We start from the raw sequence: 17,941 nt of genomic DNA on the forward strand, positions 1-17,941 counted from the left end.
CTGGGTCCCGGGTGCCGGAGGAAAACTTGTGCAAGCAGCCAGAAGAAGGAAGGCCTATTGTGCAAATCTTCGTGCAATGGAATTCTAGTAATATATATTTGCATCAATATAATATTGATTTTAATATAATTGTATTTAATAAATATTTATTTTTATTAAATGCCTACAATGTGTCAGACTATGTAGTTTTTAGCAACTAAATAGTCTTGCTTCTTGCAACCATCTTTAAATGAAATAAGAGAAAGGAAGAAAGAGACAAAGGGGGGGGACAGGAAGGGAGGGAGGGAGGGAGCTTATAACAAGCTGGTAACATAAAATAGCCACCTAATGAAATCCTATAATAAGCAAAGATAAAATAGCCAATAAATATTTCTCTCTCTCTTTCTCTCTCAATCTCTTCCCCTCTCTCTAAAATCAGTAAACATATCTTCAGGTGAGGATAAATAAATAAATAAATATTAAAAATAAAAAATAAAATATATGTAAACAGCTGAAATGTCCCTCATTATCATTAGTGCTAGGAACTACACTAGTCTAAATATTCTGTTTTCTCAGGCAAAGAGAAGTAAGTCTAACAATAGGTACCATTAGAGAAGATGTATTCAGTTTCTGCCAAGCACTACATCAGTACAAGGAAAATGTTTTTCCTATTTCTATTAAGGCCCATATACATTCTAATCCAATTTTTCTCAATTCCCACAGAATCCTCCTCTGTTCTTAATGGCATGTGTTCTTCTACATTTTGTTCCCTTACTTTATTTTCTATGAACTGCCTTCATTTTTCTTTTCTCTTTTACTCCTTTACCTCAGCTTTCTAACTAAGTTTTCGCTAAATACTTCAAAGTTTTATAGAACTTGTCCAAGTTGTGCTCTCTCTTTTCTGTCAAGGACTTGTTACTTAAGAAACCTAAGTTTCTTTATTTGGATGCCATTTTATACCAAAGCCCAGAGTAGGTATGAAATAGACCTCTTCCTCAGTTATTAAGATTCAAAATATAAATATTAACTTTCACTGATACAATAAGATTTACAGGTTTAAAACTCTGTTACATATAGATAGCTTCTTGTGTACTACCCCATGGAGGTGACAGATGGCACAGGTATATTACTCCCATATTTTTTTTACAAGGAAACAGCTCAGAGCCATTATCCAGGCTGAGTCAGGAAGTAGGACTTAGGTGTCAGTCAAGCTTGTTTTCCCTCTTCCCAAGAAGATAAAGTTTCATCTTAGTAAACAGAGCCCTTTTTTCTTTAACTTTACAAGCAAAAGTTTATTTAGAAAGTCACAGAGATGGGAGCTATGCGCTGTAGAAGAAGTGAGCCAGCTGGGCTGCGTGGGCTTAGAAAACAAGTTATGGAGTTCAAAAGAAGGGCCCTCATGGCTTAGAAGAAGAAAGGCAAATAAAACTATGCCTCATGGAAGAAAAAGTGGGAAAGGTGAGGGCATGTTCCAGAGAGAGAGAGAAAGAGAGAGCTGAATGGATCACTTAGATAAAACTTTCCTCTGTAGCTATGATTATATTGAAGTGGTGCCGCTTCTGCCTTACCCAGACACTGAAATAGCTGGGTTCTGATATGTTCCTTGTTCCTAAATCCAGCAACAGAAAAATAATCACAACCTATCATTTTACTTCATTGTGGCATTTGAGATGAATAGATTTAGCAATTGATTTAGGGATTTAGCAATACCATCTTTACAGATCATCTCTGTAATTCGTCATAAGGCACCACGTGAACGCTGTTATTGTCCCCCTCTTACTTTTAGTAACCAATCTGACAAATAAGTACTTATTTATAGTTTGTTAAAAACAATTTAAATTCTGTTATATTTTGAATTAACACATTATAAAGTCATGCAAACTTTTGAAATGCTTTTTTAAAATTATTATTCGAATGTCCTGGCTAAAGCCTCAATTACTCTGATTAGTAAAAATCTTCTCTTGACTATTTTTTCTTAATATTGTCCCTTCTTTGGGATTCACAGATGTCTACTTTCCTGGGTACTTCTCCCTTTCACTCTGTCCCTTCTTGTTCGCCTAGACAGTGGAATTCCTTGGGCTCTGCCCTGTGCTCTTTCTTTTTTCATCAACATATCCTACCTGGGTGTTATCATCTATTTCAATAGCATCAGCTCTCCCAATGAGCTGGTAAATCTTTAATCTATATAAGTAGGCTAAATCTTGTAAACTGGTAGTGTTCAGTTTGCTTTAACTTTAACCCACAATAATAAATTTTGTACATTTTCAGTCGTCAGTTCACAATATAAATATAACACTGTAATCATATTTTCACAATGTAAGTTTTTTACATTGTTATCTAGGACACTCATAGTTACAATGGATAGAGATAATTGAGATGGAGAGAGTGATAAAGAAAGAGAAATTATGTTAGTTAAGGTATAAGTTCTCCTGCTTTAACAAAGAGATCTCAAAATGCAATGGCTTAGATAAGAGAACTCTTTTTTTCTTTTAAGTGAAAATCCAGTCTAGATGATCCAGGGACTGAAAGAGTGTCTTACTTGTTATTCTGCCATTTTTGTCATGTGGCTCCCATCTGATGGCCTATGGTGGAAGTTCTGACTATAATCATCCTGTCTACATTACATCCAGTAGGAAAGAAGAAAGAAGTAGCACCAAATCTAATCCTTTCTTTTTTATTATTTACCTTTATTGTTGAAAGTTATATAAATGTATTTCTTTTTCCTCATTGACCCCTTCTAGCCCAGCCTTCGCCCTGCCCCCCCGGCCTTTACTACCCTATTGCCCTATTGTCTGTGTCTGTGGGTTATGTATATATGCATATAAATTATTTGGTTAATCTCTTTCTATCTACCCACCCTCTCCCAACTTCCCTCTGAGATTCCTCAGTGTGTTCCATGGTTTATGTCTTTTGATCTATTTTGTTCATTAGATTCCATCCACATATGGGTGAGATCATCTGTTACTTGTCTTGCTCTGACTGGCTTATTTGGCTTACCATAATAATCTCCAGGGCCATCCATGCTGTCTCAAAGGGTAAGAGTTCCTTCTTTTTTACTGCTGCATAACATTCCATGGTGTAGACAAAGAAACCAAGATGGTGGCATTGGTAAACACTGGAAATTGCTGCCTCGCACAACCACTACAAAAATACAACTAAAAGACGGAACGGGCATCATCCAGAACCACAGGAAGGCTGGCTGAGTGGAAATTCTACAACTAGAAGGAAAGAGAAAAACACTGAGACTCAGGAGGTGCAATGTGGTAGTAAAGTGCAGAGGTACGGAGGCACACAAGGAAAGGGCTGGCAGCTGAGGACGCGGCGCACGAGGAAAGGACTGGCAGCTGAGGACGCGACACAAGTGGAGAGGGCTGACAGCTGAGGACACTGTTGTCTTTTTCAATCAGGAGGAAATCTCAAGCTCCCAATAAAAGAGAAACTGCTCTGAACTCCAGTTCTGGGTGAGTCTCTGGGGACCCAGACTCCTAGGGGAGAAACTGGACGGTCTGGCATTGGGCAGAACTCGAGGGAGGCTTTCTCTCAGAGGTGCTTGAAGTGATTACCGGGACACGGAGATGCAGGGCCTCTTAGGGTAGGACTGGGGAGCAGCCATAGCTGCTTGCTCTGCCCTGTTGATCCCCTGAGACCCCAACCCACCAAAGCTGTACACAGAGGCTTTTGCATATGAAAGGCCTGGCCCTTTGCAACCTGAAAATTACCTAACAAACTGCAGCTGAATCAGAGAGACCCAAAACTTCCAAAAGAAGGTCCAAAGCCCCCCAGCAGCTTCCATTGCTTCACAGCTGGGCCTCATCTGGGCACCTCCAAACCCCAAACAAAGAAGAGGAATCTCTCCATAGCTCCTGCTTGGTAGCCTCAGGCAGAGGCTAACTTAGCACCTCCTTAGACATCCAAGAGCCAGTGTACCCACTGGTCAGAGTGGAACATCCAGATTACAACTCCTCAGATCCATAAGGGACACACTCAGGGGGAAGACTCAGTGAGCACCAAAGCCCCACTGAAGCAACTCTTGCCCATGAAGGTTGTCTCCAGCTCAGAAGTTCTCCCACTGCAGACACGGCTGATTCTCACAGGCAATTGGCCTGGAAGTCAATTCCTCCCAGTGATACCTACAACAATCAAGATTTAACTACAACAAGACTGTGCCCAGTGCCCACAAAGGGGTGCACCAAGAGCGTCCACCTCAGGTAATTGGGGAGGCTGAGCCACTGGGCCCTAGAGGACACCTAACACAGAAAGCCGCTCTACCAACACAGAGAAGCATAAAAAATGTGAAGACAAAGAAACAGATCACAAATGACAGAAATGGAGGAAAGCAAACTACTGGATATAGAGTTCAAAACCACACTTTTAAGGTTTTTCAAGAATTTTCTAGAAACCACTGATAAATTTAGTAAGACCCTCAAGAAATCTAGTGAGACTGCCGATAAATGTAGTGAGACCCTCAAGAAATCTAGTGAGACCCTTGAGGTTATGAAAAAGGACCAACTAGAAATTAAGCATACACTGACTGAAATAAAGGATATTATACAGACTCCCAACAGCAGACTAGAGGATCACAAGAATCAAGTCAAAGATCTGAAATACGAAGAAGCAAAAATCACCTAACTGGAAAAAGAAAAAGAAAAAAGAATCCAAAAATATGAAGATAGTGCAAAGAGCCTCTGGGACAACTTCAAACATGCCAACATCCGAATTATGGGGGTGCCAGAAGAAGAGAGAGAGCAAGATATTGAAAACCTATTTGAAGAAATAATGACAGAAAACTTCCCCTACCTGGTGAAAGAAATAGACTTACAAGTCCAGGAAGCGCAGAGAACCCCAAACAAAAGGAATCCAAAGAGGACCACACCAAGAAACATCATAATTAAAATGCCAAGAGCAAAAGACAAAGAGAGAATCTTAAAAGCAGCAAGAGAAAAACAATCAGTTACCTACAAGGGAATACCCATACGACTGTCAGCTAATTTCTCAACAGAAACTATGCAAGCCAGAAGGGAGTGGCAAGACATATTCAAAGTGATGAATACCAAGAACCTACAACCAAGAGTACTTTACACAGCAAAGCTATCATTCAGAAGTGAAGGTCAGATAAAGAGCTTCACAGATAAGAAAAAGCTAAAGGAGTTCATTACCACCAAACCAGTATTATATGAAATGCTGAAAGGTATCCTTTAAGAAGAGGAAGAAGAAGAAAAAGGTAATGATACAAATTATGAACAACAAATACACATCTATCAACAAGTGAATCTAAAAATCAAGTGAATAAATAATCTGATGAACAGAATAAACCTGTGAATATAATAGAATCAAGGGCATAGAAAGAGAGTGGACTGACTATTCTCGGGGGGGGGGGGGGGGGGAAGGGGTGTGGGGGGTGTGGGAAGAGACTGGACTAAAATTGTACACCTATGGATTAGAACAGTGGGTGGCGGGGGTAAGGGCAGAGGGTGGGGTGGGAACCGGGTATAGGGATGCTATGGGGGGGGGGGGGGGAACAACTATAATAATCTGAACAATAAAGATTTAATTTTTTTAAAAAATTCCATGGTGTGAATATATCACAGCTTTTTTATCCACTCATCTACTGAGGGGCACTTGGGCTGTTTTCTGATCTTAGGTATTGTAAATTGTGCTGCTATGAATAACCCTTCCTTTTTAAAGCATTGAACTGAAAGTTGCATACATCACTTCCTCTCTCACTCCAATCACCAGAACATAGCCATGCCCACTTCCAGAGAGAAATAAAACACAGTTGTGGCCAGCTAAAACTCAGAAGTTCCGTTATTTTTTTATTGACTTTTTTACAGAGGAAGGGAGAGGGATAGAGAGTTGGAAACATCAATGAGAGAGAAACATCAATTAGCTGCCTCCTGCACACCCCCTCTGGGGATTTGCCCACTACCAAGGTACATGCCCCTGACTGGAATCAAACCTGAACCCTTAAGTCCAGAGGCTGACGCTCTATCCACTGAGCCAAACCAGTTAGGACTGAAGTTCCATTATTAATAGAATTGGAGAAGGGGTAGTAGGATGCAACCAGCAGTTTCTGCTAAAATTATGTGAAACAGGTATTTTCCAAATCAATATTTTTACTTACACTTTTTGATAAACCATATTTTCTCTTCTTTATATTCTAGTTCATCTTTTAAAATCCTGGTCATGACTCAGCAATTATGCTATCATAACCCACTATAATGGTGACCTATAATTTGAGAAGTCTACAGTGTCAAATATGGTAACCAGTAGCTACCTGGGTGATTAGGCGCTTGAAATGTGGCTGGTCTAAATTGATATGCATTGTAGGTAGAGACCCTGCACCAGATTTCAAAGACTTAGTACAAAAAATATGTAAAGTGTCTCATTGATTTTTATAATGATTAAATGTTGAAACAATATTTTGGATATATTGAGCTAAGTAAAACAATATTAAAATCAATCTGTGTCTTTTTGGTGTGTGTGTTCTTTTAATTCTTTATTGTTTAAAATATTATGTAGGTCTCCATTTTCCCCAGTGACCTCTCCCCGGCCACCCCCATCCCCCAGCACATGCCCTCACACCCCCTCCCCCCCCCGCCGTGTGCCCATTGGTTATGCTCATATGCATGCATACAAGTCCTTTGGTTGATCTCTTATCCCCTCACCCGCGGCCTTTCCTCATAGGTTGGACAGTCTGTTCAATGCTTCTATGACTCTGGTTCTATTTATGTTGTTCATTATATTCTCACAGAAAGAGAAACTTGAAAAACAATCCCATTTACCATTGTGACAACAAATATTAAGATACCTAAAAATACTACCATTTGCAACAGCATGGATGGTCCTGGAAAGCATTATGCTAAGCGAAATAAGTCAATCAGAGAAAGATAAATATCACATGATCTCACTCATTTGTGGAATATAATGAACAACATAAACTGATGAACAAAACAGATCCAGAGACAGAGAAGTATCGATCAGAACGTCAAAACTCAGAGGGTAGGTAGGGGAGGGTGGGGGTTAGGGGGAGAGATCAACCAAAAGACTTGTATGCATGCATATAAGCCTAACCAATGGACAAAGACACCAGGGGGGTGAGGGCATGAGTGGGGGGATGGGAAGGTAAGGGAGGGATAAGGACACATATGTAATACCTTAATCAATAAAGAAAATAAAAAATTTTAAAATTTTAAAAAATGATACCTGGGAATAAATTTAACCAAGAAGGTAAAGGACCTGTACTCAGAAAATCACAGGATGCTGAAAAAAGAGATAGAGGAAGACATAAACAAATGAAAGAATATACCTTGTTCATGAATTGACAGAATCAACGTCATTAAAATGTCCATACTACACAAAGGCAATCTGTAGATTCAATGCAATCCCCATTAAAATACCAATGGCATACTTCAAAGACATTGAACAAAATCTCCAAAAATTCATCTGGAATAAAAAAAGACCCTGAATAGCTGTAGCAATCTTGAGAGAGAAGAACAAAATTGGAGCAATCACAACAGCAGATATCAAGCTATACTACAAAGCCACTGTTCTCAAAACTGCCTAGTACTGGCACAAGAACAGACATATAGACCAGTGGAACAGAACAGAGAAACCAGAGATTGACCGAAGCCATTATGCTCAATTACTATTTGACAAAGGAGGCAAGAGCATACAATGGAGTCAGGACAGTCTCTTCAATACATGGTGTTGGGAAAATTGGTCAGATACATGCAAAAAAAATGAAACTAGATCACCAACTTACATCATACACAAAAATAAACTCAAAATGGATAAATAAAAATCCTAGAAGAAGCCATGGGCAGCAAAATAGCATACATTTGTCGTAGCAATATCTTTAACGATACAACTCCTGTGACAATAAAAACTACAGAGAAAATAAACAAATGGGACTACATCAAAATAAAAAGCCTCTGCACAGCGAAAAAAACCATCAACAAAACAACTAGAAAGCCCACTGCATGGGAGAACATATTTGCCAATGTTATCTCTGATAAGGGTGTTTTTTTTTATATAATTAAATCTTTAGTGTTCAGATTATTACATTTGTTCCTCTTTTTTCCCCACATAACTCCCCTCCTCCCGGTTCCCACCCCACCCTCTGCCCTTACCCCCGCCACCCACTGTTCTCATCCATAGGTGTACAATTTTAGTCCAGTCTCTTCCCACACCCCCCACACCCCTTCCCCCCCCCCCCCCCCCCCCCGAGAATAGTCAGTCCACTCTCTTTCTATGCCCTTGATTCTATTATATTCACAGGTTTATTCTGTTCATCAGATTATTTATTCACTTGATTTTTAGATTCACTTGTTGATAGATGTGTATTTGTTGTTCATAATTTGTATCATTACCTTTTTCTTCTTCTTCCTCTTCTTAAAGGATACCTTTCAGCATTTCATATAATACTGGTTTGGTGGTAATGAACTCCTTTAGCTTTTTCTTATCTGTGAAGCTCTTTATCTGACCTTCACTTCTGAATGATAGCTTTGCTGTGTAAAGTACTCTTGGTTGTAGGTTCTTGGTATTCATCACTTTGAATATGTCTTGCCACTCCCTTCTGGCTTGCATAGTTTCTGTTGAGAAATTAGCTGACAGTCGTATGGGTATTCCCTTGTAGGTAACTGATTGTTTTTCTCTTGCTGCTTTTAAGATTCTCTCTTTGTCTTTTGCTCTTGGCATTTTAATTATGATGTTTCTTGGTGTGGTCCTCTTTGGATTCCTTTTGTTTGGGGTTCTCTGCGCTTCCTGGACTTGTAAGTCTATTTCTTTCACCAGGTAGGGGAAGTTTTCTGTCATTATTTCTTCAAATAGGTTTTCAATATCTTGCTCTCTCTCATCTTCTGGCACCCCTATAATTCTGATGTTGGTACGCTTGTAGCTGTCCCAGAGGCTCCTTACACTATCTTCACACTTTCGGATTCTTTTTTCATTTTGCTTTTCCGGTTGGGTGTGTTTTGCTTCCTCGCATTTCAAATCTTTGACTTGATTCTTGCACTCCTCTGGTCTGCTGTTGGGAGTCTGTATAATATTCTTTATTTCAGTCAGTGTATGCTTACTTTCTAGTTGGTCCTTTATCACACCATCGAGGGTCTCATTAGATTTCCTGTACATCTCATCAAGTTTATTGACAGACTCTAGCAGCCTCTTGAGAGACCTCAAAAATGTGGTTTTGAATTCTATATCCAGTAACCTGCTTTCCTCCGGTTCTGTCCTTTGTGGCCTCTTTCTTTGTCTTGGCATTTTTTTTATGCTTCGCTGTGTCAATAGAATGGCTTTCCGTGTTAAGTGTCCCAGTTACCTGAGGTAGACACTCTTGGTGCACCCCCTTGTGGTCTCTGTGAGCAGTCTTGTTGTAGTCAAGCCTTGATTGTTGTAGGTAATTACTACTTGACCTCCAGGCCAACTGATTGTGAGAATACTGATACGGGTTTAATCTCCAAAATTTATAGGGAACTCATACAACTTAACAGAAGGAAGATAATCCAATCAAAAACGGGCAAAGGACCTATTAGACACTTTTTTGAAAGAAGACATCTTTTTTGGTGTGTGAAGAAAGAGGGAAAAAGAAATAGAAACATCAATGAGAGAGAATCATTGACTGGCTGCCTCCTACACACTGGCTACGGGGAACGGAGCTCACAACCTAGGCATGTACCCTGACTGTGAATCGAACAATGACCTCCTGGTTCATAGGTCAATGCTCAACCTCTGAGCCACACTGGTGGGGCTCTTGTTGTTTGTTTAATGTGGCTACTAGAAAAAGTAGTTACATAAGAGGTCACATTTATTTCTATTAGACCACACTGCTCTAAACTCTAGATGAAAATGATAAAACCCCTGTGAATATTAATACTTGAATATCCCACAAGTACTTTCTAAAACTAGACTCTATCTTTCCAACTTTCAGTCGCCACCCTATCCTTCTGTTCCCACCCTGTTTCCTGTTTTACTCAATCAGTTAAAGGCAACACAATTCACTCAGTGACCAGCCAGGAAAATTGAAAAGCACATTCTTCTTTATCAGTCACATTCCTATATTCATTGTATATTACAATTTTACCTTTTAAAGATAATATACATCTGTCAACCTCTTTTCCAGCTCATTATGAATACCCTAGTTCAAAATGCCATCATCTCTCACCTATACAAATGTATCAGTGCCCATTCTATTTCCATGATTTTACATGATACCTACCCCGACAAGGCTGTAAAGTCCTTATTTAAAAAAACAAATAGGTGGATGAACTAATGGATGAAATAGTTTATGTGATTAAAGATGATAAGGAGCAGCATATTTAAAAGTCAGTAACAAAATGTGTTTGCATAGTTGATGGTGAAGGCAACTGAGATCTTTGTTAGGCACAGTAGGTCCAAGTTTGTTTTTGAAGTCTGGCTACCTCTCCTTTCATCTTTTCACTGTTTTAATACAGGAAAATATTTTCAGTTATCATTCTTCCAGGACTGGCTCTTCATCTGCAATCCAGTGATATCCCTAAAGTCAAAAACCTATTAGTTGAATCCATTGTCATTTCCACAGAGGACTACTGAATTCTGAAACTGCTTCAACACTTAAGGTAGGCATATGAAACAGAAGACTTGCAGGCTCACTGACTTGCAGGAAAATATCTACTTTGAGCCTGTCCAGAATTGCTTAAATTGTTGTTTCCCTGACCAACTGTTCATGCAAAAGACGTGAGGAATGCCATAAAAAGTGCTATGGGGTAATGGAAGGAGAGAGTAAAAGAGAGCAGGGATTTAAAAGCCGATTAGCTGCTTTATAGTAAAACTCAGAGAAAGGGAGCACTTACAGGAATGTGGGTTTTATACCTCCAAGAATTCTAGTTAGCCCGCCAGGAATTAACCTTGACCCCTTTACTGAAATTAGGCCCCTGGGCGCAATGACCCTTCCAGAGAACATGCAGAGACTTTTAGTTTGTTTAGACATCTGGTGGGGGTGGAACTTCCTGTTTGTTCAGAGAGCAACAAAAAGCCTGGTTGTTCTGAGGAAGGCTTGAGACCAGACCAACTAGAGGGAGTCGGGCACAATACAGTCTGGTCTCCTCAGGTTCCTTCTCCCAGCAGCATGGAGAAGAACAAACTCCATCCAAGTCTTATTGTCCTTTTTCTGGTCTTCCTGCATGCAGATGCCTCAGTTTCTGGACAACCGTGAGTTTCCCATAGAGCATAAACTTAAAGAGTCCTTTCCTTCCTTTTTTTTTTCTGCTTTGAATTGAAATACTCTGTGGAGCAACCATATATATATATATATATATATATATATATATATGTGTGTGTGTGTGTGTGTGTGTGTGTGTATATATATATATATATATATATATATGTTTTAAACTCTTGCTTGGTTCATTAAAATGCACTTTTAAGAGTTAAAAAAAGAATTCTTTCCTTTATTTTAGATTCTTCTTTATATCATTCATTTGTCTTCCTTATGAAACTGTCACCTTCTTATCTCTAAGGTCTCTTTCAACGATGATATTTTATGAATCTGGTTTATTTATTCTTTAGTTTTTCTTAACTATTTTTTTTTCAAATTCTCTGGAACTCTGAATTTCTAAATTATCCATGGATATACTAGCACTTTCTAAGGGGCATTCAAAATGGATAGTTTTAATGGAATCAGCTTTCAGATTCTCACATTCATATTGATCTGCTGGAGACCGTGCTATTTATCCTTCCTCACCTCCCCTTTCTTAATTACCCATCTTCCACTTTATGAGAGAAAAACAAATCTCTCCCTCAGTCAAATGTTAGTTACTGTGGAGCATTGTCCTGGAGTATAAAAATCTTCAGGGTGCCAAAGAAATAAACAATTGGAAATACTGATGTTGATTTTTGAGAAAACAAAGGATTCTAAGGAAAGGGTGAAAAAATCCTTTGGTACATCATGTGGTGACAATTTTTTGTTTCAACAAAACTGAAGGAAGACCTAAAGGAAATAACCAGCTGACAGATGATTAGAAGCAATTCTTTTTTTTTTTTTAACAAATTGGTGTTGCTGTATTCTATTTTAAAATATATGTGTTGATTTCAGAGAGGAAGGAAAAGGAAGAGAGGGATAGAAACACAATGATGAGAGTGAGTCATCGATCAGCTGCCTCCTGCACACCCCCACTGCAGATCGAGCCTGCACCCTGACATATGTCCTGATCAGAAATCTAACTGTGACCTCCTGGTTCATAGGTCAATGCTCAACCACTGAGCCATGCCGGCTGGGTGAAGCAATTCTTGATAATAGGGCACGGGTGATTTCTAGCATCTAATGTAGAAGATTTACAAGAACTGCTAATAAGGATATAATTGTTTTATCTATATACTTACTTATATATGAATAATTTTTCATGGTACATCATACATATCAAAAATAGCAACAGAATTAATGTTAGACCTTTTTTAATTCTTGCAACAAGGAATACCTATCCATAGATACATTTTAAAAACACATCATTCTTTTAAAGATGTGCTTCAAAATTATTTTTATTTTATATCTAATACATATGCATTATACAGTGGGGCCTTGACTTACGAGTGTCCCGACAAATGAGTTTTTTGAGATACGAGCCGTCTCTCGGCCGATTTTTTGCTTTGAGTTGAGTTGCGAGCTAAAATTCGGGTTACGAGCCAGCTTTAGATACTCCACCGCTAGTTGGCACAGTGGACATCACAGTGATTTGACATAGGAGTAATTTGAGTTACGAGCTCCGTAACGGAACGAATTAAACTCATAAGTCAAGGCCCCACTGTAATTTACAATATATTAATTTGTTTTGATATATTTTGTTATATGAGTAAGACCTTTGAAAATAACTGAATCCAGAAGAAAATGTTCAATATTTACAACTTTAGAGTCACACTACATTTAAGAGAAGAGTTAAATTTACATAGGAAAAGGGGAAAGATGTTGAATTTGTGATCATTACAACAAAAACATTTTTATTTCTTTTTTTAAAATATGTTTAAAATTTGTATTGATTTCAGAAAGGAAGAGAGAGGGAGAGAGGGATAGAAACATCAATGATGAAAGAGAGTTACAATCAGCTGCCTCCTGAATGCCCCTTACTGTGGATCAGGCCTGGAAACCCGGGCATATGCCCTGATCAGGAATTGAACTGTGACCTCCTGGTTCATGGGTCGACACTCAACCACTGAGCCATACCCACTGAGCATTGATTTGTTCTTAAAATAAGTTATATTGGGTATCTTATTTCTATGATATTTAAAATTCCATGAAAAACTTATACAAGAATATGTTTTATCTTAAAATATCATCATAAAGCCCAGCAGCTGTGGCACAGTAGTTGAGCGTACACCTATGAATCAAGAGGTCATGGTTAGATTCCTGGTCAGGGCACATGTCCAGGTTGCAGGCTCAATGTTTTCTTGAAAATATGTAAGGATTGCATGCTGTTTAAAATTTATTATGAGTTCTGTAAACAAAAATCCTTGGTGAAAGGATTAAGCTGTAACAGTCCAGTGATATCCAAAAGGAAAGGGGGCTGGGGGAGGTGGAACAGGGCATTAGCAACCTGTATGGTTCTGTTAACCAATGTCACCTAATAAACTAAATTTAAAAATGTTTGAAAACTACAGGGTCAATAAAAGTATATATGAGGGTATTGGAAACGTTTCTGTTTTGCTCATGAGTTACCAAGACTCAAAAGTCAATCACTTAGAAGACCATTTTTGAGTGGAGCCATTGTCTAGCCAGGAGTTGAAAGGCAAATATTTAAAATGCAAACATCCAGGGTTATGTAACACCCTATGATTTCATTAGTTGCTTACCACAACTGAAACTTTAAATTAATGACTCACTTGCTTTAACACTCAGATTCCACATCTGTAAAGTGGAAAGCAAGTACTTGCCATACCATTTTTCTCAGGGCTGTTGAAGATGATAGATAGATAGATAGATAGATAGTTAGATAGATAGATAGATAAATACAGATATAGATATAATATAGATACTCAATGAAAGTTCTGTAAATTGATTCATTTTTCAGTGTCTCACCTGAAAGCTTGCTTGCTTTCTACAAAAATCCTAATTTAAAATAGATTTACAACATATATATATATATATATATATAATTAGCATTATTTTTTTTAATTCAGATACCTACATTTTGGGGTTTCTTAAAGGAAGGTAAACCTACTAATTTTAATCTATTTAAGGCTCACCTCAAGCAAAATGTTCACTGCCATAGCACTGGTGATGGACAGGGGAATAATTCTCATATTTACTGTTCAATAGCAAAGATTAATTTCATGCTTATCAATACATCTTCTCTTGGTATAGAACTAATGATAGTACCCATAATTTTTATGGAAAATATTGCTGTTGAGAACAATGCCTCTCCTCTAATTGGATTTCCCCATTTCCAGGCAGTATATGGCACTGGTCCCCTCCCTGCTCCACACTGAGACCCCTGAGAAGGCCTGCATCCTTCTGAGCCACCTGAATGAGACAGTGACTGTAAGTGTTTCCTTGGATTCTCTCAGGAAGAATGAGAGCCTCTTCACTAACCTGGTGGCAGAAAAGGACTTATTCCGCTGTGTCTCTTTCACTGTGAGTATGGCTGTTTGGCTTAATATACTTGTTTCTATTAGTCAGGGTCACAGAGATCCAGAATTCAGTCAAGATAAGGCTTTGAGAGGCTGGCAGGGACGTCAGAAAGGAATGAAATGTAGCAACTAAGAGTAGAAAGTAAGCAGCGATGCAGGGATTTATGAGACACAAATATTTATAAGCTTATTTAAACCAACTTAATGATCAAAGAAAGTTTCTATTAGCAAAAAGAAAAGCAGCATGCACTAGACAAAGGGAAAAGGTGACTTCTTAAAATTAAATGAGAAAATAATATTAATAAAGCAAACTCGGCCAATCCTATCTAATAATAGACAAAGATGCAAATTGACCATACCTTGCCTATGCCCACCTTTGGCTAATCAGAGTGATATGCAAATTAACTGCCAACAAAGATGGCGGTTAATTTGCCTACATAGGCACAAAGCCGCAGAGCGGAGACTGAAGGCAGCTCCGGCCGGAGCAGTGAAGGCTTGAAGACAGCTCCAGCCGGAGTAGCGAAGGCCTGAAGGAGGCTCCGGCTGGAGCAAAGGCCTGGGTCCCAGGTGCCAGAGGAAAACTGGTGCTGGCAGCCAGGGGAAGGGAAGGCCTATTGCAGAATCTTTTTGTGCCACAGGCCTCTAGTACTCAACATAAGCCCCCAGTGGTGGGCTGACAGGAATACATCACCCCATACTCTTTCTAAGAGTGAAAGTTATAGAAATTACCATGAGCAAATATCCAGTAACTCTTCAGCGTCACCGATATATAAAATGCCCACAACCTATAGTAATAAAATACTGTAGTTTTCTTTCTCATGGGCCTAAATATGCTTTTACCTTGCCCTGTCAGCACGTAAAAACTTGGTCAAGTTTAGTGTATAACTGAATCAAGACTGATCTATAAGGTGATGTGAATCTCATTTATGACCTTTCTTACTGAGGTATTTTCATCCATCTTATGTCCTGTCTCCCTACTTGTAAAATAACAAAAATAATTTCTGTTCATGCCAATTTTCTGTGGTAAGAATGAGGGAGTGAAGTTAAGTAAAAGAGGCAATATCTCCAGGAAGGAGTGCAACAAGGATGGAGGAGGAAACATTGAAGACTGAATGGATTCTCCGGATCTCTCCTGTATTTCAGGTCCCAAGATCTCCATCCAGTGAAGAGGTAATGTTTCTTTCTGTCCAAGTGAAAGGAGCAACCCACGAATTCAGAAGGCAGACCACAGTGCTGGTTAAAAACCAAGAGAGCCTGGTCTTTGTCCAGACAGACAAACCTATCTACAAACCAGGACAGACAGGTACAAACAGGCCAACAGTCAGGACAACTTCAAAACGGAAAGATCCTCCCCTACGTATTCCCCAATCAAAAGTCCTGTAATACTGATTTCTTAATGGTTTGTCTTACCAGCCTATAGGCCTGGTTTAAGATTTCTAGTGATAAAAAATATTTCTGTTTCAGTGAAGTTTCGTGTTGTCTCATTGGATGAAAATTTTCACCCCCTGAGTGAGTTGGTGAGTCCCTCTCTCTCTCTCTCTCTCTCTCTCTCTCTATATATATATATATATATATATATATATATATAATCATTATTTTCTGTAAAACCTGGTTGGGAGTCTGTTTGGGTTCTGGGGGAGAATCAGGGAGTCGATAAATCTGGTATCGAGGACAGTAATTTCTGGCATTAGAATAATGTAAGATCCTCATTTTAAACAGTATTTCTGGTCAAGAGAGTAATTAAGTTTTTTTGTCTTGGTACTGAACTTAGGCAACTGTCACCCAATTAAACTTAGAAAGTTCTCAATTAATCTCATACACATACAGATTAACGTATATTAATTTTATATATATATATATATATATATATATATGTACGTATATCAACTGTATACACATATATACTTTTGTATCCATTCCTTATTAGAAAGTAAGCTCCTTGAAAGTAGATATATTGTTCTTTTGTGCATTGCAATATTTCCAGAACCTATAATGACACACAGCACATGGTAGGCACTTAATAAATATTACTTTTTAATAATGAATAAACATTGATAGCAGAGGAGCTACTGTCATTCTTCTTTACTCTTAGAACTACCTAAGAATTCTGTGGTCCATCTTAATATTTGGGTCTGAACATAGTTACTTATAGTTCTGTTGGTATTTTACTTCTCAGCCTATGAAATTTCAAAGCAAAAGAGTGTACTTCCCTGGGATGCCGTAGACATTTAAGTAATATTAATAAATCCCATTCACAATGAATGGTAAGTGCATCTATGTATTTATTGCTGACAGCCTATTACGTTCTTATCATTACTTATTAATTGCTTTTAAATGATTAGTTAAAAGTTCTGTAAAACTTAACCTGTAATTATTTTATGTGTTTTACTATGGGTAAAGTTATTCTAGATAAAACTACCTTGCTTATAAATCAGAAGTGAGAATACTTGTGAACAATTCTAAACTCCTTTATTTCTCTTTTCTCTTTCAGATTCCACTAGTATCCATTGAGGTAAGTGAAACGAAGCATTCCATAATTACATGTAAAGTAATAAATTTAGGGAAAATGTTCTTATTTGAGAGATTCTTACAATATCCTTGTCATTAATGGAGAAGCCTTCAAACTCATGTAACACAGATGGTTCTAACTCATCTCCCCTCCCCATTCCTTATGACCATCCCATTTTCCTCTTTGTGGATAACAGAGTTTCTATAGATTCCCTAAATTGTCTCTAATGCTCTAAGCTCTTTTGTAATTTTCAATTAATGCACCCATAGGACCCCAAAGGAAATCGCATCGCACAATGGCAGAAGGTCAAGTTAGAGAGTGGCCTCAAGCAATTGGCCTTTCCCCTCTCATCAGAGCCATTTCTGGGCTCCTATAAGGTGCTGGTACAGAAAGAATCAGGTGAAACGGCAGAGCACCCCTTCACCGTGGAGGAATTTGGTATGAATTATGGAAAATCATGGAATATTTTTCTTCATATTTAAACTTCTAGGGCCTAGAATTTGAGTTTATTTTGAATCCTTTCACTTTTCCTGGGTGAGACTGGGGTTGGAGTAGAACAATTATATACCTTACTCCCATTAAGACAATTAATGCTTTGTGAATAGGACTTTATATAGCTTAGTTATATTTATAGCAATTTTTTCATCTCCAAGAAATAGAAAACATCCTTGTTTTAGTAATATTACAGGGGTCTGTGATCATTCTTCGAACTGTCTCCATTTGAGCAAGGTAGATGTATTGAAGAAGAGAGCTGCCTCTTCGGGAGCCTAAAATATTATTAGGGAAGTGTTACAAAGAACCTGAAAGTACTAATTCCCCAGAAGTTGAAAACTAATCACAAACTTCCTTTATCTCCTATCA

The 17,941-nt window shown here is 38.3% G+C and overlaps 1 protein-coding gene across 1 annotated transcript in view; it reads left to right on the plus strand.

Annotated features, from left to right (window-relative positions):
- Nucleotides 1–11,065: 11,065 nt before the first annotated feature.
- The window catches only part of LOC139007354 (alpha-2-macroglobulin-like), a 55,678-nt gene continuing 48,802 nt past the window's right edge, over nucleotides 11,066–17,941 (plus strand). The window contains exons 1-6 of the mRNA XM_070410708.1: nucleotides 11,066–11,163; nucleotides 14,392–14,575; nucleotides 15,715–15,874; nucleotides 16,036–16,088; nucleotides 17,063–17,083; nucleotides 17,350–17,518. Coding sequence (XP_070266809.1) covers nucleotides 11,081–11,163; nucleotides 14,392–14,575; nucleotides 15,715–15,874; nucleotides 16,036–16,088; nucleotides 17,063–17,083; nucleotides 17,350–17,518 — 670 coding nt within the window. The 5' untranslated portion in view covers nucleotides 11,066–11,080. The remainder of the gene's footprint in view (nucleotides 11,164–14,391; nucleotides 14,576–15,714; nucleotides 15,875–16,035; nucleotides 16,089–17,062; nucleotides 17,084–17,349; nucleotides 17,519–17,941) is intronic.

This window comes from Myotis yumanensis, unplaced genomic scaffold, assembly GCF_028538775.1.
Source record: "Myotis yumanensis isolate MYYU_CA2020_CCGP unplaced genomic scaffold, mMyoYum1.0.hap1 SCAF_3, whole genome shotgun sequence".
Lineage (NCBI taxonomy): Eukaryota > Metazoa > Chordata > Mammalia > Chiroptera > Vespertilionidae > Myotis > Myotis yumanensis.